The 22,157-nt window shown below is 54.0% G+C and overlaps 1 protein-coding gene across 4 annotated transcripts; it reads right to left on the bottom strand.

Moving 5' to 3' along the window:
* Positions 1-866: 866 nt before the first annotated feature.
* On the bottom strand, positions 867-20,771 carry Tyro3 (TYRO3 protein tyrosine kinase). 4 transcript variants are annotated; one of them, XM_060372187.1, is made up of 19 exons: positions 20,751-20,771; positions 17,630-17,813; positions 17,160-17,260; positions 16,082-16,252; positions 14,584-14,670; positions 13,764-13,879; positions 10,986-11,163; positions 10,044-10,189; positions 9,377-9,521; positions 8,908-9,037; positions 8,724-8,824; positions 8,366-8,461; positions 7,987-8,067; positions 7,228-7,320; positions 6,733-6,854; positions 6,219-6,328; positions 5,930-6,089; positions 5,572-5,708; positions 867-2,315 (listed from the first exon to the last, which is right to left on the bottom strand). In XM_060372187.1, the coding sequence occupies exons 2-19, from the start codon at positions 17,800-17,802 to the stop codon at positions 1,925-1,927; spliced, it is 2,538 nt and encodes an 845-aa protein (XP_060228170.1). In that variant the 5' UTR covers positions 17,803-17,813; positions 20,751-20,771; the 3' UTR covers positions 867-1,924. The 4 variants fall into 4 exon arrangements, with proteins under 4 accessions (XP_060228170.1, XP_021496249.1, XP_060228171.1 ...); XM_021640574.2 differs by lacking the exon at positions 20,751-20,771 and adding an exon at positions 19,487-19,825; XM_060372188.1 differs by lacking the exon at positions 20,751-20,771 and adding an exon at positions 18,866-18,880.
* Positions 20,772-22,157: the final 1,386 nt, after the last annotated feature.

The raw sequence follows: 22,157 nt of genomic DNA on the forward strand, positions 1-22,157 counted from the left end.
GGAATTCAGGTCTCATTAGCTATGTGGGAACCAGACTTGAAGAACCAGCAACAGGTTTTTCAGGATGCTTGCTCAGGGAGGGGGCCTACCTCATTCCAAAGTCCTCAGCCAGCAGCACTAGGGCTCTGCCTCTCCCAATTTTTCTCTGCCCCAGCAGAGGGATGATCTGCCTTCTTTGCACAGCAAAGACCTCAATGAAACTGGGTTACAGGTGGAAATACTGGGAAGCAACTGTTTCTAGTATTTCTGATCCTCAAGAGTCTTACCTTTCTTTGACCAGAGTCCCACAGGAGTGAAGAGATGAGGACCCAAGGAAATATTTGAGCCTCTGTTTCAATTTAAATGTCAAATTGTTTGTTTTCCTGAGTCCATGGGGGGTTATTACCATTGGGTGGTGGGATCAGGCGCTCCACATCTTCCTAGTTGTCTACAAAGACTATGTATTATCTTTAACATGGCCAGAGTGGCTGGGATCTAATCTGCCTATGAGAAAAAGCGCATTGTGTTCAACTCAGAAAATGTAGGAAAGCGGAAGAAAAAGAATTCCTTAATCATATCATGTAAAGCGAACAGCTGTACACACATTGGCACGTCTTTTCCAGGCTTTTCTCTGTGCAGAGATGCTTCATTGTTTTGTGATCGGAAATGGAAAAAAAAAAATTAAAAGCCAAAGCCTTGGGTTGGGCATAGTAGCACATGCCTTTAATCTAGCACTCAGGAGGATGAGGCAGGTCCATCTCTGATCTCCAGGCCAGCTAGGGATACCTAGTAAGTAACCCTGTCTCAAAACAACAACAAAAACCCAAAACAAAACCAATAATAATAAGAATTGTTATTATTATTTTAAAAGCAAAATAAAACAAAGCTTTGATTCTTTAGTTTTCAATTTTATTTGTTTTTGAAACAGCAACTTAACAGCTTGGAAATGTTCCTAACATCAAGAGCCTGCCCCATGCATTCCAGGAGGTTCCTGGAGTCTAGACCCCAGCCCTGACTCCAGTAACTTCTCTAACCTACATCAGCATCAGCTTATTCCCTTTCTAGAGACTTGGGACAAAAGAAGATGTCCATTTAGAGAGGAGAGTGGACCTCAGGGTCACCATGTGGAAGGGCTGGGCTCAGACAAAACTGCCCGTTGGTTTTGGGACGTTTGGGGGCTTGGGAGCATGCTCAGACAGACTGTGGGAAGCTTAGAGTGGTCCTGAACTGCCTCACCCCTGGGCCATCCCCTTAGCTCCCCTCCATCTGCCAGGCTCAGAAGTCCTGCCTTTAGAGGCCGGATCTCTGTAGCCTTTTGTTCTCTTGCATGCCTCAGAGGAGCCTGGCCAGTTCCAGGCTTTGGCAGGGTAGGGAATCAGGAAGGTGATGAGGATTCAGACCTGAGAAGATCCCATCATCTCCTGCCACAGGGTTTTGGGACCCCAGTGTGTCAGTCCCTTCCTGTCACCTGAAAGGGGACAATACAAGGACATCTCTTTGAGAGCTGGAGGGGCCAATGTGGCATTAAAGCCCAAGTGTGGTGGACAATGCTGAGCCTCCAGGCTGCAGGCAGCTCCAAGCAGGCACTAAAAGTAGGAGCAGCTCAGCTGGGAGGGTAGAGGCCCACGGGGCTGCTGCTTACCCACCCCTACTGCCATCCACACCCATGGTACCCATGGAAACAGTCACCTCCCCTCCTGCCAGCTGCCTGCATTCAGGCAACCAGCTCTGGCTCACCTCCTCTATGCCAAAGCCTGAGCTGCTGCCAGGCCGGCCAGAGTGGCTGCAGGAAGAACTGGGATTGGACAATTTGGTCAGTCCAGGTGCCAGCACAGCTCGGGAGAGCTACCACAGGAGCCTCCAAACCTTGCTGCCTGGGCTGTGGTCAGACAGGGCTTACTCCGCCGGCACAGCCAGGTGGCCCCAGCTGCCGTCTGCCCATGGGTTAACAGCTACTGTGAGGCAGTAGCCCTTGCTGCAGCAGCAGCAGCCGCTGGGTCTCATTGAGGGGGCTTTCTGGCTGCTGCTCCGGCTCCCCGGGGGACTCCGCCAACCCTCCAGGGCTGAAGATGTACCGACAGTCACCGGGGACGCCACCTACTGCCCCCACGCCACTGCCATCCCCTGCCTCGCCGCTAGCCTGCTCCCCGCAGGGCAGCTCAGGGCCGCCACTCTCGGCAGGCTGCTCCGCTCTCTCAAGATTGATGTACAAGGGGTCCTGGCTGGTGGACAGCACAGATAGGTGGCCAAGGATGTTCTCCAGTTCCATCCGCAGGCACGTGAAGCTTGGCCGCTGCTTTGGGTCGGCGCTCCAGCACTGGTACATGAGATCATACCTGAGGCAGAAAGAAGGGTTAAGGGGAAGGAGGTTTCTGTTTTGTATTTTCAAGACAGGGTTTCTCTGTGCAGCCCTGGCTGGGCTGGACTCACTTTGTAGATCAGGCTGGCCTCGAACTCACAGCCATACACCTGCCTCTGCCTCCCTGCGTGCTAGAATTACAGGTGTGTGCTACCACGCCTGGCTGGGAAAACAGTTCTTTTAACGCTAGTGTGGAAGGCTTACTATGCCTCAGGTTAAAATTACATGTATTTAGTGTGTGTGTGTGTGTGTGTGTGTGTGTGTGTGTGCGTGCGCGCGCGCACGTGCCCATGTGCGTGTGTGTAAAGGTGTACACGTGAACCCATATGCATGCACCACAGTATACTTGTTGAAGTCAAAGGACAAGTTTCAGGGAATGGTTTTCTCCTTCCACTGTGTGGGTCCCTGGGGTTAAACTCAGGTTGTCAGGCTTAGCCATCCTGCCAGCCCCACGCCTAACAGTTTCTATTTTGAAAATATGGAAATTAAAGCATGGAGAGATTAATAACCTTGACTCCAGCTGGAGAAATGGCTCAGCGGTTAGGAGTGAGCCCTGCTTTTTGGCGGGACCCAAGTTCACTGCCTGCCTTCGTCTCGCTAGTGCTGGGGCTGGAGGCCTGCACCACCACCACCCTGCTTAGGCGTAAGTCTTTTAAAAATCCTTAATAAAGTAGCAAGCGACGGGCAGGCTTGTGTGACGAAGCACACCTGTCACCGCAGAACTCAGGAGGGGAGGCAGGAGGATCGGCACCAGTTTGGGACGGGCTCAGGGTACGTTTCGAGTACAGGGCCAGCCAAAGCTACATGGCAAAGCCCTGTTTCAAAAAGTACAAAACAGGGCTGGGAAGGTGGCCATTTGGTGGGCTGCACACACACAGGTCTCATCTCCAATACCTCAGAGCTGCTGCACTCCTGTACCTCTGGCACCTGGGAGGCGGAGGCAGGAGGCTCTGAAGTTTATAAAGTGCCCCTCAGCCACACAGCTGGCCTGAGTCTGGTCTAGGATGAGACCCTGTCTCAAACAAATTCCCCGAGGTCACAGAGCTATGATTTGAAGCCACAAGGGCTAGTGCCCAACTTTGTTCTGAGCTGTCACGGGATGGGGGGACTGAAATAAAAGTAGTTTTGTCTTACGCAAGAGACTGGAGTTCTCTTGATTTTTGTTCTATGGCGCTGGAGAACCTAGGGCCTTGTGCATACTAAGCAAGTACTCTATCACTGAGCTACCAGACCCCAGACCCCGGGTCAATGTTATACTTTTAGGGGGTAGACTTGTATATTCCTCTTTTTGTCCCAAGTCCACACGCGGCAGCACCCACTCATGTGTGCTTATATTTTCAGAAAAGTTTCCAGCCCTTTTCCTCTTTGAGGAAAACCCCACCTGCACTTATTTCACTAGCCTTATAGATTCTCTTATAACTATCCCTGTAAGGACACACAGACGGATACACACACACATACACACACACACAAACACACATACCTCTCCTCCCCTCCCCTCGTGGGGAAGGTCTGAGGCAAAGTGCCATCAGCAATGCCTGACTTCTGCCCATGGCAAAAGCCCCAAGTACTGTCTCTCTCACACACACACAAAAGTCTTCCTAATAGGGGCCCCAGTGGCAGGAAGAATCATGCCAGACCCCTGGCACACTGTGGGAATGGTCCAGAAGTACGGGTATACAGCCAGACTGGGACGTATTCTCAAGGCTGTGCCAGAAGCCACCTGGCGCCCTTCCACCAAGCTGCCTGGTGGGAGCCCGGCACCCGCCCACCCTTCACCGACAGCAGCAGCTCCAGTCTGGGAGAAGGCTGAGCCAGGCTCGGTCCCGCTCCCTACTGCTCAGAGCTCAGCTTCTGCAGCTCAAGGAGAGGGCTGAGGCTGGGTACGGCCACAAGGAGACCTGAGCTTTCAATTTCAACACTGCCCTGAACTCGGCTTGATGAACAGGTATGCAGGCAGGGCTGCTCCCTGCACTCAGACTTCTATCTAAAGCATGCAGCCAGGGGCTGCATGTAGCTCAGTGGTGGAACACTTGTTTATCATATACAGTCTGGAGTTCAATTCCCAGCATCACGATAAATAAATAAGTAAATAAATGATTTAATTTTTTTTTCTTTTGGTGCCCAGGCTCCAGGCACTCAAACCCAGTGCTCTGGAGGAGAGTGCTGCTCAGCTTTTCTCGGCCTGCTCGTGGCTGGGACACTCTGGAGACCTAACTCCCAAACCACAAAGCAATATGTATGTATTCCCCTGGACCACACTCTGTCCTGACTGGCGTCAGGGAGTAATACTAGAACAGACCAAACACACTCGATTTCACAGTTGAGAACATGAACACTGAAACCACAAGAATCTAGGTTCGAGTACCAACCTAGTCACATAATAGCTGTGTGACCTTGGCTGTGTTACTTAACCTCTTTAATCCTATTTCCTCATCCACAAAGTGGAGAAGCCTTTTCCTTATAGGGTTAGAGGAAGCCTGCCTGGGAGAATGAACACCTGAAGGGCCCAGCTAAGTGACAATTATGTCACCCTGTCACAAGGGCTTGTTTACAGTCCAGTGGGAGTGCCTCCCTGCCCCACGCTTTTGGACTTGCAGCAAAGAAAGGGGTCAGTTTCCTTCTTCCCAGGATCTCAGGATCTCTCCTTCAAGGGGAGTCCAGAGAACAAGGAAAAAGCCCAGCTCCTCACGTTGTCCCAGCCAAGAAGGGACAGCCAGTCAAGGGCTGCTTGTTTCTCCTGGGGCCCTGTGCAGCCCTGTGAGAAGGGTGCTAGAGGCAGGCTTCTGGACTAGCTGCATTTCCAAGACGGGAGACCTGCCGCACTGCAGAGCTCTGTCCTCTGCCTTGTGCGGTCCCTGAGTCTCTCTAGAAACTGCAAACACCGAAGTCAGGAAAAGCCAGAAGAGTGAAAAAGGGGTAGGAGCCAGGCATAGTGGTTCATGGCTGTGATGCCAGCATTCTGGAGGTTGAGGCAAAGGGAATGCAGAGTTTGAGGCAGAGTTTGAGCCGCCTAAGAAAACTGTCTCAACAGTTCCCCTCCCAGGGGAAAAAAAAAAAAAGGGACGAGGAGAGAGAAAACAGGAGCTTGAGGGTAAATATGGAATGCGGGGTAGAGGCCAGTCTTCACTCTTAACTACCAGGACCAGAGGAAGGACTAACAGAAATCCAGTGGAGGTTCTGAGCTCATCGTGAGATAGCAGCTACAGCAGCAGCCCCGAGCCAATACTCACACTTCCTCCATACACTCTGGAGGCTGTTTCAGGCGGTTCCCGCCGATGAGGTAGTTGTAAATCTCAGCATTTTCGATACCAGCGTATGGCGTCTGCCCACGAGTCATGATTTCCCACATGGTCACCCCGAAGGCCCACTAGGACAGAATCGGGGTTGGGGAAGAGTGTTACTAGGTTTCCGGAGCCGAGCAGGGCCATATCTTGGGATTCCAGGGTCTCATGACTAGGCGATTAGGGCTCAGAGAACACAACTTTGCTGGTCCTTTTTGGCTCCTGAAGACACACCCACACACTAACCCTCCCTAGCCACGTTATCAAGCCCACTGGGCGCCCCCCCCCGCCCCCCTCCCCCGCTCACCACATCGCTGTGTACAGTATACAAGTTGTCAGCTAAGCTCTCCAGGGCCAGCCACTTGACAGGCAGTTTGGAGGCACAGCCCTGGCGGTAGTAGTCCCCACTGTAGATTTTCCGGGAGAGTCCAAAGTCAGCCACACACACTGTCATGTCCTCGGCCAGCCTGAGGGGGTGTTGAAAGGCAGAGTCAGTCTTCTCCAGGCTCAGGGCCCTTTAAAGCCAGGCTATCCCCATCAACAGGAGGTTCCATCCTCCATCCGAGGCCCACCCACCAGGCCACCGGGATTCCTACATGCAATTCCGGGCTGCTAGATCTCGATGGATGAAGTTCCGGGAGCTCAGGTACTCCATGCCACAGGCAATGTCCACCATGAACCGGACCAGGGTCTGTAGGGGCAGGTTCTGGTAGGCAGACAGGGAAAGCTCAGGTTGGACCTCCCTGCTCTGCAGGGAGTACAATGAATGAAGTTCCCTGGCCAGAAAGCCTAAACACTATCTTAATCACAGAAAGGGAGGCAGGGGACCAAGGGCCTTCTGAGGAAGCTCTGGCAAGCCTGACAAATCACTGGAGAATCAAATGTCTTCTTCCCAGAAAGGTCTTTGATTCATCTACAATTCCCAACAGGGCTTCAAGAGGGAAAAGAAAGCTAGCTGAAACCCTCAGCTGGGCCCCGACGCCCTCCCTCGACAGCTCTCCGGCTCCAGCCCACCAGGCCTCGTCTCCCCGAGGTTCTTCGCCCCTTTTCCAGACACAGCTCTCCCTCCCACCCTTTCACTCCTGGCCACCCCTCACCCGAGGCACTCACAAAAGGGTTCTCCCCAATTCGGGAGGCGAGCAGAAAGGCATGCAAGTCTCCGTGCTTCATGAAGGGCAGGATGACCATGGGAATGGGGAGGCGACCTTTAGCCCTGCTGCGGAGGCTCACCCCTGGGAGACAAGGGAGAGTCAAGAGGTGGACACGTAGAGGTCTAAGGACAGCTGGGGGTCTGCCTCAGGCCCTAGCTGCTGGCTTCCTTCTGTAGCCCCTCTCTTTCACCACGGCACTCTTCCTCCTTCCCGGGGACTACCTACGAAAGGCTATGCCTGCTGTTCCTTGCTCCGGGTGCGCCTTCTCTGTCCCTCCTCCACCCACACGAGCAATTTGGAGCTCCGCTCCCTACAGCCAGATTTCAGACAGGCCCTCACTCACTACCTGCTTGCTCACTGGGTACCCAAACTTCTCTCCTCCACGCTGCCCTCTCACGTTGGTGGAGCATATTTTTAGCCCTATTCTATATCTGCCTCCTCCAAATGGGCTCACCAACAAGCTTGGCCACGTGCGGATGGTCAAACTCCTTCATGCAAGCTGCTTCCCTGAGGAACTCTTCTATGTCGCTTGAGGCAATGATGTCAGCTGGGAGAAAGGAAGGGGGAGGAATGGAGACAGGATTCACCGACCTTCTCCCAAGGCTCCTAGGAAGCCCTGGGGGCCTGGGAACGGGGCTTTCCAACATTTTCTCTGCCTGCTCATGTTTTCCTGTTTACTTTCTCCTCATCTGCTTGTCGGCGACAGGGTCTCCCTCTGCAGTCCGACCTGGTGACCTCAGGCTTGTGACCCTTCTGCCTTACTCCTCACACGTACTAGAATTACCACTCCAGGCCTGATGTTTTAAACTTTTCTTTTAGGTCTCATCCACTATAGAGCCCAGGCTGGCTGTATACTGAAACTCAATATGTAGCCCAGGATGGCCTCAAACTTGTTAACAATCCCTAACCTCAGCCTCCTCCAGGGAGAGATTACCAGCCTTTCCCTTTGACAGCCCGGAGACTCCACCAATCACAGCTGTAATCACCCAAGAGTGAACCTTGAGGCCTGTCACCGCTGATGGCAGAGAGCAAAGCCGGGGCACAAATCTTTGTGTGGGCTTATGCTTTTGAATTACTCACTCCGTACAGCCAGCATTTCTGCTAGTGCTGACTAGCTTCTTGGGAAAGCTCAGGCGGAGCAGCGCCTGCTTCAGGATCACTCACCCCATCACCCTCCTCCCCAGCTGCCAACAAATCCTACAGTCTCACTCACCCTTTAGCATCTTCACGGCCACTTTCACGAAGGAGCCATCCTCCTGCTTTAGTTGGGCTTCCCGCACTGACCCAAACTCTCCTAAGCAAGAAGCCAATGAACAGGGTGAGACACCTTGGGCTCCCTACTTCCTTCCCTCCCGGGTGACTCTCCACACAGTCATTAAATCATTAACTACAGCTTTTTCTCAGAGGCTGCCATGTTGGGAATGGCTCCCTGTCCTCCCTGTCTCTAGTTACCATTCCTTGTAATACCCCCAGATCAGGCATCCATAGATATATCTTGTTTCAAGCAGCTGGTCCAAATTCACAGCCTGGAAGTCACAGAACAACCCACTCGGAGAGGACAGACTAACACTGGACCCCGCACAGCCCCACACCTTTGCCCAGCATCCGGCCGAGGGTGAACTGCTGCTCTGGGATGAGGACATCCTCCAGCTTCTCCTTCAGCTCGTCGCTGATGCCCAGGCTATCCACTGCAGGGAGGAGAGGAGAAAGGAGTGGGGCTGTAGCCAGATCCACACTCTAGCCTGCCTCCACCCAGCTCTTGGCCCTCAGCACAGAGCCTGCATTTCCCACACTTCGGTGATAAGCTCCCCCAGGCAATTTGGTGTGTCTTTTTTTTAATCACTCTGGGACTTATCAAGGTTCAGATACTTTATCTGTATTAAGGAGTTGGTAAAGGGTAGGGACACAACATAGCTTGTCTTCTCCCTTCTATGATCCTCCACCACTCACACGTAGCTTCAATGCGTTCAGGCCTTTCTCGATTGAAAGACCGGGCAGCCCGGAAGTGTACAGCTGGCTCGCCTCGGGCCATGACACTGTCAAAGGCTTGCCTAAAGAGAAACCCAGGACCTCAGGTAAATTACAAGGCCTCCTGTTACCACCTATTTCATTTGCCACAGCCCCACTTCCTTACCCGAACCGCGTCTCCTTTCGTCTCTTTCGAAGCAGGATGAGGGCCAAGGCAGCAGCAGTGATGAGGGCTGTGAGCACACCCAGGACCACAGGCACCCAGGATGCCCGGCTATGAGGAGGGCCCTGTCTCCCTGTGGAAGGGGAAGGCAATGTCACGAGCCAGGCAGACACTGAAATGTCCTTTTAGAACTTTCCTGGGACGGCCATCTCACTTAGCCTTGTCAAAAGACTTCCTAAGCCAGGAGGAAGGGACCCCAGGGAAAATACAAGAATTTCTACCCGAGCTGTGATGGTGACCCGCAGTGTGACCAAAGCAAAGGGAGGAAAACCATGACGGAAAAACCAACCCTGGTCTCAACTGCCTGACCCCTTCATTTGCGGGGTGCGAGTAGAGGGGCGCCCTGGCAAGACAGGTGTCCCCAGCCTATCAGCCTATCCTATCCCCACCTGTCCCCCACCTGCGTGCCTACCTGCGTGGTCATGGGGAGACACTACCAGTGGCTGACTCCAGGGCCCATAGCCAATTGCATTGGAGACACACACACGCAGAATCAGGTCCTTCTGGGGATCCCAGCTGGTCAGATTGGCCCTGGTCCCTTCCACCATCAGCTCATCCTGCAGCCAAGAAAAGCCCCACCCCCACACTGAGCCCGTGGAAGCCAAGAAAAGCCCCACCCCCACACTGAGCCTCTAGGGAAGACACCAGTGGGGTGGGAGGGTAGAGAAAAGTTCAGCTGGGAGTCCGGGAGCCTCAGGGACGCAGTGAGTGTTAGGGGCTGTAGAAACAGGGCCCAAGAGTCACCTCACCGCATTCCCACCCTAGGCTGCAGGGAAGAGGCCTCTCTGGAATATAAACAAGCCTCATCACTAGAGGAAGCCGGGCTTGGGCTGGGGACAAAGCCTTATCTGTACCCCCCAGCCCCACCCCCTTTTGCAGGGGCAGGGTTAGGCTTCCTGCTTTGCATACAAAGTGGTCACCGGGCTAGCCCAGCTAAGAGACGGGGAGCTTGCCTCACCAGGAGGTAGGTAGGAGGCCAAGACCCTCCAGGACCTTCTAAAGCTCTTCAAAGTCTCAGGAGTAGAGGGCGGAATCTGGAACACAGTAGGGAAAGGGGGGAGGGGGGCTGTCTCCCTTACCTGGGTTCCGTTTTCTTGGACCCAGGACAGCTTATAAGGTCCCAGGGGAGCTTCCCCAGGATCCTCAGGAATCACTTCTTCCCATTCCAGGATAAGGCCTGAGTCGGTTGGAATGGCATGGAGATTCTGGGGAGCTCTGGCTGGTGCTGTCCCCAAAGACAGAAAGTTGTTAGGATCTTTCCCTTTCCCACCATCATCAGCCCACACAAACCAAGAGCTAAACAGCCCAGAAAGCAGAGGATGAGGAAAGGGCTGCAACTGCTAACATCACCTGTGCTGGGGAGAGGAAGCCTGGGCAGGACAGAAGCGGCCCAGCCCCCACATCTCAGTGGTGCTGCTCTGCTCCTCACCACCCTGGTACTGCCTTGTCCTCCCCCCACTCAGCCTCCTTTAACTGCCAGAGAACTTCAGGCAAGTTCCTAGGCAGTGTTCTTTGACTTGCTCTACCTTTAACCTTGCTGCACTTTCCCACAAAACGTTTGTAAGGCTCCTTTTTATCCTGTAGGCCTCACTCATGCCTCTGTCACCCAGGCCTTTCCAACCCAGAGCCCAGGGGCCTTATGAATAAATAAAATCATAAACTTACTTAAAATGTGAGTTTTCTTTTTCACCAGCACGCCCTTCATTAGACAGCCTTCCAGTGTCGGAAGGCTGGCCACCCCAGCAGCATTTTTTTATTTTTAGAGGTATTGGGGACTGAACCTAGGCCCTCTCAAATACCAGCCAAGGGATCGCCACTGAGCTAGCTGTATGCTAGCGTTCTTTAGGGGATTTTGCTTGGCCATCCTGGAGTATTCTTGCCATACTGTCCTGTCTTTTCCAGTTTGCTTATCTACTCTTCCCATAAGAACTAAATATAGAGTGGTATGGAGTAGCATGCAGTAGGTGCTCAGTAATCGCTGACTGAATGAAGCCTTCCCTCCCCAGTCCTGAGTCCCTTACCTAGGCCCTTTGTCTGAAAGGGCACCCAGTCACCGTAAGGGGAAGGCCCCAAGGCGTTGGCACAGCGCACCCTAAGGCTATAGTTGGTGGCAGGGGCCAAGTTCCGAAGCAGGCAGGTAAAGGGTGGCACAGGGGCCACGACAGCCAGGAACTCCCGGTCTCCTGGGGCCTTTGCCACCTTCAGAAAACAAAACAAAACAGAAAAGCACAAAACTGATGACATCAGGTAAGAAGATTCCTGAGGTCTCGGAGATGAGATGGAAGAAAGCATAGAGGTATGGGCCCGGGGAACTTGAGTGAACATTTGCTCTGAGCTTGTCAGCAAACACCTGTCCCAACTGGTCTCCACCCCAAGACCGTACCAGGCTCAACTTCGGTATTTTGCAGGTGCTATTCCTTTTGCTTGGGAAGACCTGCTGTTCCTCTAGAAGTCCTACTTCCTCTGAGACTTAGGGCAAGCTCAGTGGTAGACTGCTCGTGGGCCAGGCCCTGCGTTCAATACCCAGCAAAGAGCAGGGAATACAGGACAAGTGTCCTCTGGTTGTTTTTGAGACAGGATCTCACTATGTAGCTCTGGTTGTTTTGGAACTCACTATGTAGACCAGGCTGGCCTGGAACTCAGAGATTGCTTGCTTCTGCCTCCCAAGTGCCAGGATTAAAGGAAAGGAGTGCCCACTATGACAGGCTAAATGTTCCTCTCTGTCTTTTGTTTTATTTTGTTCAAGACAGGGTTTCTCTTTGTAGCCCTGGCTATCCTGGATGGAAAGCACTCTGTATACTGGGCTGGCCCAGTACTCAGAGCTCTGCCTATCTCTGCCTCTGGAGAACTGGGATTAAAGGCGTGTGCCACTGTGTCATACTGGTGTCACTTTCTTGAGGTCTCAGCAACTCCAGAAAACTTGGCTTTGCCTATTTGTACTTAGTACTTGACTGTTTCAGAGTATCTGCCATCTGTCTACTCATCACCCTAAAGCTCAGAGCTTCTCAAGGTAAGAAAAATGGGAAACAATCTTACGTTTTAGAGGCCTAGAACAAGAGTACAAGCAAAGGCCTATGTGTGTGTCTAGGGACATAGCTCATTCGCAGAGTACTCACTTAACATTCAAAGAGCCCCAGGTTCAATCCCTGGCATCTCCCCCTCCCTCCCCCCAACATCCACACACAATCCATATACACCACGGTTCAATTAACATTTAAATTAAATGTTAAGTTAAACTTTTGAAATTATCCAATACATGTATTTACTTATTTACTTAGAAGTATTGGGGATCAAATCCGGGGCCTTATGCTTATGGCACTGTAACCCTAGCCTAGTTTCTTTTCAGGGTCATATTCGCTTTCTCTCTCCCTCCCCCTTCCTCAACCAGGGTCTCAAGTAATTCAGGCTAGCCTTGAATTCATTCTAGAACCAAGAATATCCTTGAATTTCCTGAGAACTGGGATTAGAAGTGTGTGACACAATGCCTGATTTTAGGTGGTGTTAGGGATAGAATCCAGGGCTTTCTACAAGCTAAATAAGCACTCTACCAACTGAGCTACATCTCCAGGCAACCCTCACTCCCCACTCCTTTGGTGGGGGTCGGGGAGGAAAGAACGAGGGCAAAATCTTACATAGCTGGCCTGACTCTACCTCCCAAGTGCTAGGATTATAGGTGTTTAACAACCATGCCTGGCTCTATATTGCTAACTTGACAAAAAACAAAACAAACAAACAAAAAAAACCTTCAAAACTACCTGGAAGGTTGCATTTCCATTTACAATTCTCTAAATCCTGTGTGTGGTGGCTTGGGAGAGCTGGGCTCAGGAAAGAACCCACACCATGGGGGCCTTCCAGTGCATGGACATGGACAATGCTGGCTGTTCCCCACCCACCTACCCCCAGTGGCTGCCATTAGACACAGAATTTCACACCTCAAGGCAAGGTCTACCTTTGGAAGACCTTTGGGTCGGACAAGAGGCCCATTCAGGCCCTAGACTCAGACCCAGGGCAGCCAGGCACAACATTCTGAATGTATAGTGTTATGTGGCAATGATATCACCCAGATAAGCTTGTCCCATTGGCCCTGCAAACTCTGCCCAAAGGACAAAGGCCTGGGACCAGAGTAAAGCCAGGGAGGGGCCATTCCGTCCTGGGGACGTGATTAGAAAAGTCTCAAAGGTTCTCACAAAAGGACCAGGAATCATATAGTCACAGAGTGTCTACTTAGCATGGCCTTGGGTATGTTCCCAGCATAGGAAAAACAAACAAACAAATAAATAAATAAGCAAGGTTCTCATTAAATACCCTTTGAATAAATATGAAAGCAAGCAAGCCTGTAATGGCTCTAGCCCCCTTTTCTATTCACCAAGGTTTAGCATCCCTTCTTGTCCTCTGGCTTTCTTTAGGGGCAAGTGGCAGGATGTGAGAGGGAAGAATATCAGATATGTTAAAAGAAAAAACTCTTTAAACTTGGTGGTCTAGGGCTTGCCTGGTGAGTGAGAGGCCTTGATTCTTAGCACTGAAAAATGGGGTTGGGAGTGAAAGAAAGAAACTATTCTTCCAGATACCCAAGTCTGCCCTGAACCTGCTTTCTAGCATAAAGAAGGTACGGGTCTTGAGCCTGTCTGCAGTCTCCGCTACTAAAATAAAGGACAGAGAGCCAGGAGCCTGCCTCTTCCTACCGAGGAGCAGCATCTGAATAGTGCTACAGACCCAGAGTCCAGGCAGGCCTGTAAATGTGACTACAGTGTTACAAAGTGTAAATGAACGCAGTAAGCAGCTGTGCTGTTTCAGCCTACCTGTACTGTACAGGAATGCAGCAGAGCCAAGCCGTCAGCACCTGGCACCCAGGCCACACTGGCATTGCTGCTGGAGATCGTTGTCACTGTGATGTTGAAAGGAGCTGCAGGCGGTGCTGTGGACAGGGACTTAGCGTCAGGGCACAGTAAAAACAGGAGGGGAGGGAAGAAGGCATGGGAATCAAGCCCTGAAGCCGTCCTGAGGCCTGGAGCCACCCCTAAAGATGGCATAGCCAGCCACCAGTAGGGTACTCTTGTTCGTACCTAGGAGAGTGCCTAGGTTGTGGGCAGAGGCTGGCTACCCGAATAAAGGCCCTGAACAAAGAACAAGATGGAGGAGGGGGCGTTCTGGGGCTACAAGGAGAAACAGGCAACTGCCTTGCTTCCACAGATAAGTGCCTCTGCATACTGGCTTGTTTCCTCCCTTCCCCTCCTCTGCACCAACACCTTGGGTGCCTTCTGTCATCTGCCAGGCTGCTGCCCCCACCCCCATTCCTTCTATAGGAAGACAGAAACAGGTTGAATAAAAGCCTTGACCATCTCCTGCTGGCTCCATCCCTCCTTCCCTCCCGGGGACTCTGCTTCGTGATGGGAAATCTGCTGTGACGTCAGGATGCTATTCTTGGCTCAGCTGTGATAGGGTCTCAGGTGCTCACACTAGGAATGGGAGCTATGCCAGTTCCCCCTCACCTGCAGATTCCTGCAGGGCCTCTGCTGGCTGGCTGGCAAGCCAGCTAATTCTGCTGCTAGACAGCTAAGCTGGCTGAGGCTGCCCCTGTCCTTTCACCCCCCACCCCCACCGCAGCCTGTGTCCCCCTACCTTGAAGGCGAACAATGGCTGGTCGGGAAGTGGCCAGGCCTTTTATATTATGGGCTTCACAAGAGAACTCTGTGCGCTGGGTCACTCCTGGAGCCAGAAAACCACAGTCAGCCCCCCAAGCAGCGACTCCCACTGAGTTGAGGAAGGAGGGACTTCGATTCAGGCTCTCGCCAGAACATCAGAGAAGTCCTTCCAACCAAAGGAAGGGGTTGGACAGGAGGGTATGGTGGAGCGGGACAAGGACCTTGCAGTCTAAAAGGCTTGGGTGGTGCTCCGTTTCCCCATCTGTTGAATGGGACACTTTTAAGGCAATGGATTTAAAGTAAGCCGTACACAATGCGAGCTTGAAGAAATGTTCTAGCTGTCCCTTCCACCTCAACCCCATCTCCCACAAGCAGCACAGGGCACCTCCCTCTTCTCCTTGACTGAGCTCACCAGAGCCCTTTTGTTTGTTCTCTGCCCGTAACGGTCGAGTCTGGAGAGTCTTAGCTTTTTAAGGCTCAGCTCCTCATGCGCGTGTCTACCCAACCAGCCTAAATTCTTCGGAGGCTGGTAAGGTGGCTTCTCTCCTTTTGTTTTCCTTCCATTCCCTGTGGTGCCCAGCAGTGTGGTGTGTGCGGTAGGAGTTCGGGAGCCGCACTGAATGCTTATTATCTCAGGCTGGCCGCCTGAGGGGCCTAACCACGCACATCTGGAGGGAAGCTGGAAGCTGGGAGCTTCGAGCCAGCGTATTCTCTGAACAGAGCCTGCCATAACCAGCAGGTCCTATGGTACCTCAATCAAGATTCAAAGGCCTGCGTACCTCCCTTTCATGCTCAGATTTATTTTGCACAATTCAAGCCTCAACTGGAAACAGTACACTTAGTTTCACACATCAGTAAATCTCACAAACATGTGATGGATACGCCCAGGATAGCGTGCGTGCGTGTGTGTGTGTGTGTGTGTGTGTGTGTGTCGGTCTGGGAGAGTGTTTGGGTGTGGCTACTTGCAGTCTAAAACTATATAGGGATATGAAGAGATACAGTTATTCAGGAAATTTTCTAGAAAGGATCATCATCAGGTGAGGAGCCCCTGTATTTCTCTGCTGGCCTCTCTCTCCCCTTTGCCCTCCCCCATTTCCCTTTCTATAGCCTGAGCTGTCTTCTCCCTGTTTGCCAGACACTCCTCCCGAGCTCTGCGTGGGCTGGCTTCTGGCTCCTTCCCTGGGGAGGGGGAGGATGGGTGCCCCTAATCTCATACAATGTCTCTCTCAGGGCCAGACTGTTGTGGGTGAGGAAAGGAGGCCCCTGCAGCCTCTTTAGGCACACGCAGCAGGATCACACCTAATCAGCCCACCTAGCCAGCATAGCACACCTGACTTAGCAATGGTGCGGCTCATGCACCCCACACCGGGATCAGCTCTGGACACTCATTCGACAAACTCAGAAACTCTACAGCATTCCTCCCAGGCAGGGACCCAGCTTGCTCTCTGCTCAAAGCCCCTCCTGAGGCTGCTCACCTGTCACATTTAAAACAGAGGGAGAAGGAGCAGGTCCCCCAACCTTAGTGGGGCCTCTCCACCAGAAAATGGTTACAGGTTCCGGAGGGCCCACAGCCTCACAAGACAATTGAAAAGGGACGTTGGGTGGCACGGCCACATCTTTCGGTTCCACTGTGAAGAATGGCACACCTAGAGAAAAAAAGGAGGGGGAGTTAGCCTTGCCACCTCTCAGCTCCATTTCCATTTGAAGAACTCTGTATGGACAGTCACACATGACCCTTACGAATGGGTCAGCTGCAAACAGGCGTCAGGTGTGGTGGGAAGGGGCAGTGTGGGCTTTGTTTTCATCACTTTTTTCCTTTTCTGCTGCCCCCTTAGGCAAGACATATTTCTGCTGCCAGCCCCCACAGTCCCTTCCCAGACCTGATCTGACAGCCGTTCTCAGAGCACTGGAGAGGCTGGAGTGGGGAGGAGGGGAGAGGAGCATCCAGGGAGGGGGGAGCTTTCACAGAGTTCTGCTGGCAGGCCCCAGCTCCTGTTCAGGGCCCTTTGTTACTTTCTTAGTCACTTTGTTTTCCAGGGCTGAGCAGCTCTGAGCTCAGGCAGCTGTGGAGCCTCCTTCCCCTCCCCCACCTCCCTCCCCCTTTCCGTAGGTCCGCTTGGCAGAACCAGGGCCAGCCTCTGATGAATGCTTGACAAAAGGGCTGAAACAGACTGGACGTCGGAGATTGTGGGTCCTAGTGGCCTCCGTGGTTCTTACACAGCCAGACTTCAACAGATAGGGTCCCTGATGACTGGATGGGCCTAGAGCAGTGGTCCTCAACCTGTGGTTTGAGACCCCTTTGGCAAACTCTTATCTCTAAAAATATTTACATTATGGTTCGTAATGGTAGCAAAATTACAGTTATGAAGTAGCAATGAAAATAATTTTACGGTTGGGGGTCACCACAACGTGAACTGCATGAAGGGGCGGCAGGCTGAAAAGGCCGCAGGCCTAGAGGCTAGGCCACAGGAGGCGGTAGGGCAGTCCTTCTGGTAGAGGGATCCGTCTTAACTCCATGCTAAATGGCCCGTGCGGCTAGTACCGCCTTCTCACCTTCTACAGTGAGCCATACCGACTGAGAGATCTTGGTTTCTTCCCCGTCCTTCACCTGGCACCAGTACAGGCCAGCATCAGAGCGCTCCACTGACTTCAGGCTGTGGAAGAGGGTATCAGGCTTAGTTCCCAGAGTCAGGAGAGGCGGGTGGGTCCTCTAATCCAGCACCCCAGAGGTTGAGGCGAGTGGCCTGGGAGTCTGAGGCTAGACCTGTCTATACAGAGAGAGGGTAAACTCCAAGATTGAGACCCTGTCTAAAAACAGAAAACGGGGGGAGGGGAGGAGATACAACTCTGCTGGGCAGACTTAATGGATTTAGCATGGCCAGTTTCTAGGAGGTTCCACCGTTTGCCAAACTGTAGAACCACAGATGGCTAGACATCAGCAACACCTCAGTTCCCTGGGCCTTGGGAAATGGGCACAGGCTGTCTGGCCCCCAGCCGTCACCCCACACCTTCCCCCAACGCACCTGAGTATGCCAATCCAGTTCTGCTCACTTATTGAGATGGACACCTGGCTTGCGTTCTGAACCACACTGCCATCCTTCATCCAGTGTATGTCGGGGTCCTCCATCCCCTCCACACTGCAGTTGAGCTTCACCGGCTGCCCCTGGGACACTGTCATCTTCACTGGGGCTCCCATGAGCTTCAGGCCTGAAGGATAGGAAGGAGACTGTGTCTGTGTGACTGAGACAGCCTTGTCTCTAGGAGCATCTCCCATTCTCTTCGGGAAAACAGTTTCTATGCTGGAAGCCTCATTCTCGGCCAGTGCCAAGGAAGCGGAGGCAGGATGCTATGCGAAGGAAGGTGGCCTGAACCCAGGCCGGGAGAAAAGGCAGGACAAGACTTCCAGTCTTTCTGTTATCGCCCAGTCCCCTAGGCAATAAGGACCTCTTCCCCATAGCTCCCTATTGCCCAATCACCAGAAACAGTGCAGACTTGTCACCTCCAGGAGCAGGCACTGTCCTGGGAGTGACTGCTCTACCCAACCAGTGCAACAGGCTGCCAGCTCGTCTCCCAGGGTGTCAGTCAAGCCCCTGAACCGCTTCCAGTAGCCCGGCACCCCACCCCGCAGAACGAAGGAAGGGAGGCTGAGGAAGGGAAGGAGGGAACGCTCCCCTCAAGTGGGGAACATATGGCTAGAGCACCACGTCAGATCAAACACATGGCAGCCGCCTGCTCTATTAATACCTGAATGTGTGCAGGGGCGGGAGCTAGGAAAAACGGCAGGCAGAGGGGAGGGCTGGGGCCCGAAGCGCAAGCCCCGAGACCACAGAGCTACGGTGGCATCAACAGGGCCCACCTATCGGAACCTTGCCCTCCTCAGGCAGGGGTGGACACACACAAATACACCCCCCCCAAAACACACACACCACACACACACACACACACACACACCCTCCTAGCATGTGTTTTTAAGCAGATGGGCAGGTGAAGAAACTGCACAATTGAAATCCCAGACCTGTTCCCTTCTGCTCTTCACTGTGTAACCCTAGGTAATGTCCCCAGGCTCTCCGAGCACCAGATAGGCACCTCGAAGGTTGTAAATACTTTCCTGTTCTCTTTCTCGTCCCTTCCTTGAGAGGCTGCTAATGGCAAAGAACTCCGTTTTTAAGAAATGCTGGCTGGATGGCGGCTGCCCTGGCCCCTGTCTCGACCCTACTACCCCTTTCACCCTCCCAAGACAGGGAGAAATGGCCTCACACCCCCTCCTGGAGCAGCCAGCAGCTCCTGGTGTGTGCAGGGCGAACTTGCCAAGGGTGCTGCCCTCCTGTCTCGGGGAAATGCCTCGGCGGCTATGTGGCAGCGTAAAGCTAATCTTCCCGAGGAGCAGTAACCTTCACCCAGCCCAAGCTCTTCAACGTTCGGGTTTCCGGGAGCTCCAAGGGCCACAGGAACTGGAGTACCGCCAGAGGTCTTTCAGAACCCCGCGCCTTCACAGCCCCGGGTGCTCGAACCCAGACCCCCGTAGTTTCAGAGTGGGACCTGAGGGGGTGGGGAGCTCGGAAGGCTGAACGGGTCCTTTGGACTGGCGAAAGGGGAACAAACAACTAGGAACACAGAGGCGGGAAAATACAATCCTAAGCACCCCCGGCTGCCCACACCCCCCACTCCCTTCCTTCGCACTGAGCCAGCCCCGGGCGCGAGAAAGTTGGGGGCGGGGGCCGCGGCCGGGGGTCCAGCAGCCGACCCCCGCCGCGTCCCAGCCTCGGCCTTCCAGCCCGGGGCCACCGACCCCCACCTCTGGCCGGCCCAGGCCCGGGTCTCGCCCGCCGCCGTCCCCCCTCCTTCCCGCCGCCTCCCCGGGCCACCCCCCCCCCCCTTACCTGCGGCCGCGGACCCGGGGAGCAGCAGAGAGGCCAGCCCCGCCAGCAGCAGCGGCGGGAGCCCCGGCCGCCCCATGCTCCGCCTCAGCGCCATCGGCGGCGACGCCGCACCATGCCGGGCCCCGGCCCGCGAGCGAGCGAGCGAGCGCCGGGAGAGAGGAGGGCGGCGGAGGAGGAGGGGCGGGAGACCCGCGGGAGGGGCGGGGGGCGGCGCTCGGCCGGGGCGTCCCGGACCCGCGGCCGCCGCCGTCAGCGCCGAGGAGTCCCCGGGGCCGCTGCCGGGCCAGCGCGCTCCTTCCCCAGCCCCAGCCGCCGCCGCCGCCGCTGATTCATGTTCTCCGGCTAGCCGCCGCCTCCTCCCGGCCCGCCCGCCCTCCGCGGAGCTCGTGCCGCGCCCCCTCCCCCCCCCCCCCCGCCGCCGTGCAGCCCGGGTGGCGAGAGCCGAGCGCTACCCTCGGCCGCCGCCCGACCTCCCGCCCACCTCCGGGCGGCGCATCCCGGCCCGCGCCCCGGCCGCTCTGCCGCCGCCGCGGCCGGGAGGACCTGCCTCGCTCCCCGGACGGGCACCCGGCCACGCCCCTGCTCTCCGGTCCGCAGCGCGGCGCCCGGGATCCTCGCCCCAGGACCCCCCACTTGGACGCCCCTGCCGCGGCTCAGCGCGGTTCGAAATCCTCACCTCGGGGTCCCGCACAGCCCTCCCGGAGCGTAAAGCACCTACGACCGCGACCCTCACCTGCCCCCGGGACGGCTGGGACGGCTCAGCCAGGACCTTCCAGCATCCCTGCACCCCTTTCCCTGAGCTTTTCACACACACCCCTTTTTTTCTTATTCGTTCTCTGCAGCCTACCTTTTATCGCCAAAGATTCTCTCCAGCCCACCCTCCCAGGGTCTTTTACAGCTTGTCGGACCTCTAGAGTTTTCCAAGACCCGTTTAGTAAATGCAGCATCCCCGCTGCCAGCCCGCACAGGCCAAAGCCAGATCGCCGGGTACTGGGGGCTGTCTTTCTAACCCCCCACTCCTAGAACATAGTGTGAACACAGGCGTTGCCTTCCTACTGGCCAGCGAAGCGTGTGCTGTTATTAATAGACCACCTTGCGCACAGTAGGCGCTCCGTAAACAAACAGGCAGATCCTGTTGAAGGAATGAATAATTGCCTCTCCACAACCAGTAGTCGCGGGAGGCGGCCCTGCCCACGGACATCCTGTCAGGAAGATGCAGAGCTGGTTCCAGATCACACCTGCCAGGTCCTAGACTTGTCCTTACCTCTGCTTGACCCCTGGAGGCCGACCCACAAAGCCCTTTCCAGAGGTCCTGGATGGGGAGGAGGAACAAGCCAGTGAGCCGTCCCAAGAGGCGCTCTCCCTGGATCCTTTCAAGGGAGCAGCAGCAGCCCCCTCTTCCTCCGCTTGGCCCCATCAGTGCTTGTTTATTAATTATCTTAATGATAACAGCAGTGCTGGCGGCAGCCTCAGACCCAGCTGGGGGCGCCCCCAGGCGGCTGCACAGGAAGACACTTGGGAAGTCTCCTCAACAGTTGGATAGCAGGGGCCCGACTTGCTGCTGAGCTCTCTGCCAATTTTTTGAGGGGGGGGGCGGACTCTTGGATGGCTCCAGGACCTTTTCCTAAAGGGAAAAAAAAAGAAAAAGAAAACCAAAAACCACATAAACCTGCGCTTTCCAAGAGCTTTGGAATCTGGAGTGTCAGACAGTCTGGAATGGAAGCCAGGGTGGCTGAGCTGCTGTCACCTTCTACATTGTCACCCCTCGCTTCTCAAGAGTCTTCTCCATCCCTTCTCCATTGGGGAATTCAAGTCTCCGGTAAGGGGACACTCCTCTTCATTTCAACTGACCTTAAAAAACAGTCTTCCTGGAAGATGTTGAATCTTTAGGCCAAACTCAACTTCTGCTTGCTTTTCTTCCTTCCTGAGTGGATAGGGAATTCTAGTCCAAGGGGTTACAACTCTGTTATCAGTCAAACTGGATCCTTAGGCAAGTCATGGATGTGCCTTTATTCTCCATTTATAAAAATTTCTCATGCTAGCTGCAAGCCTGGGCTACATTACCACCCTGCCAGGGAGCACACTTTCCCTGCAGGACAGGGAGTCCTGGCTCCTTGTTTTCTCCCTAATTTCACTCCAGTATCCCTCCTGGCTCTCTATACTTCTACTTACAGGGCCAAAGTGGCAGGCAGAAACCTGTGGGGTTCTAATACACTTTTTTATCTCATATACAATGATAGTTAGTTCCAAAGTTCTTACAACCCACTCAGTCTCTCTCTCTCTTTCAGCATAGCATAGAAATGTGCTTCTAGGGGTATGTGAGCAGGTGTGATTTCTGTGGAAGAGATGTGTAGGTGGCTGAGAGGGTGTGCATTGTGATGTATGAGGGAGGGTGTGCGTTTGTGCAAATTCTAAATGTGACTGACACTTTGTGGGCGGATGGGGAGAAAGTGTGTTCTTGTGTGTGTCTGTGTGTGTGTGTGTGTGTGACTGGAGGAGGATGGCTGCCTGTGCAAATGCATGCCTGCAAAAGTCCCCTTCCTTCCGTAAATGCCTTGCTTGGAGGGAAACTAATCAAATCAGCAGGAAATGTATTTGACCTAACGGGGAAGCAGCTGTCCCTGGAGTTCCTGTCCTCGGGACAGAACCAGAGCTGTCTGTCTCAGGGGAG

This window comes from Meriones unguiculatus, chromosome 18 (assembly GCF_030254825.1).
Source record: "Meriones unguiculatus strain TT.TT164.6M chromosome 18, Bangor_MerUng_6.1, whole genome shotgun sequence".
Classification (NCBI taxonomy): domain Eukaryota; kingdom Metazoa; phylum Chordata; class Mammalia; order Rodentia; family Muridae; genus Meriones; species Meriones unguiculatus.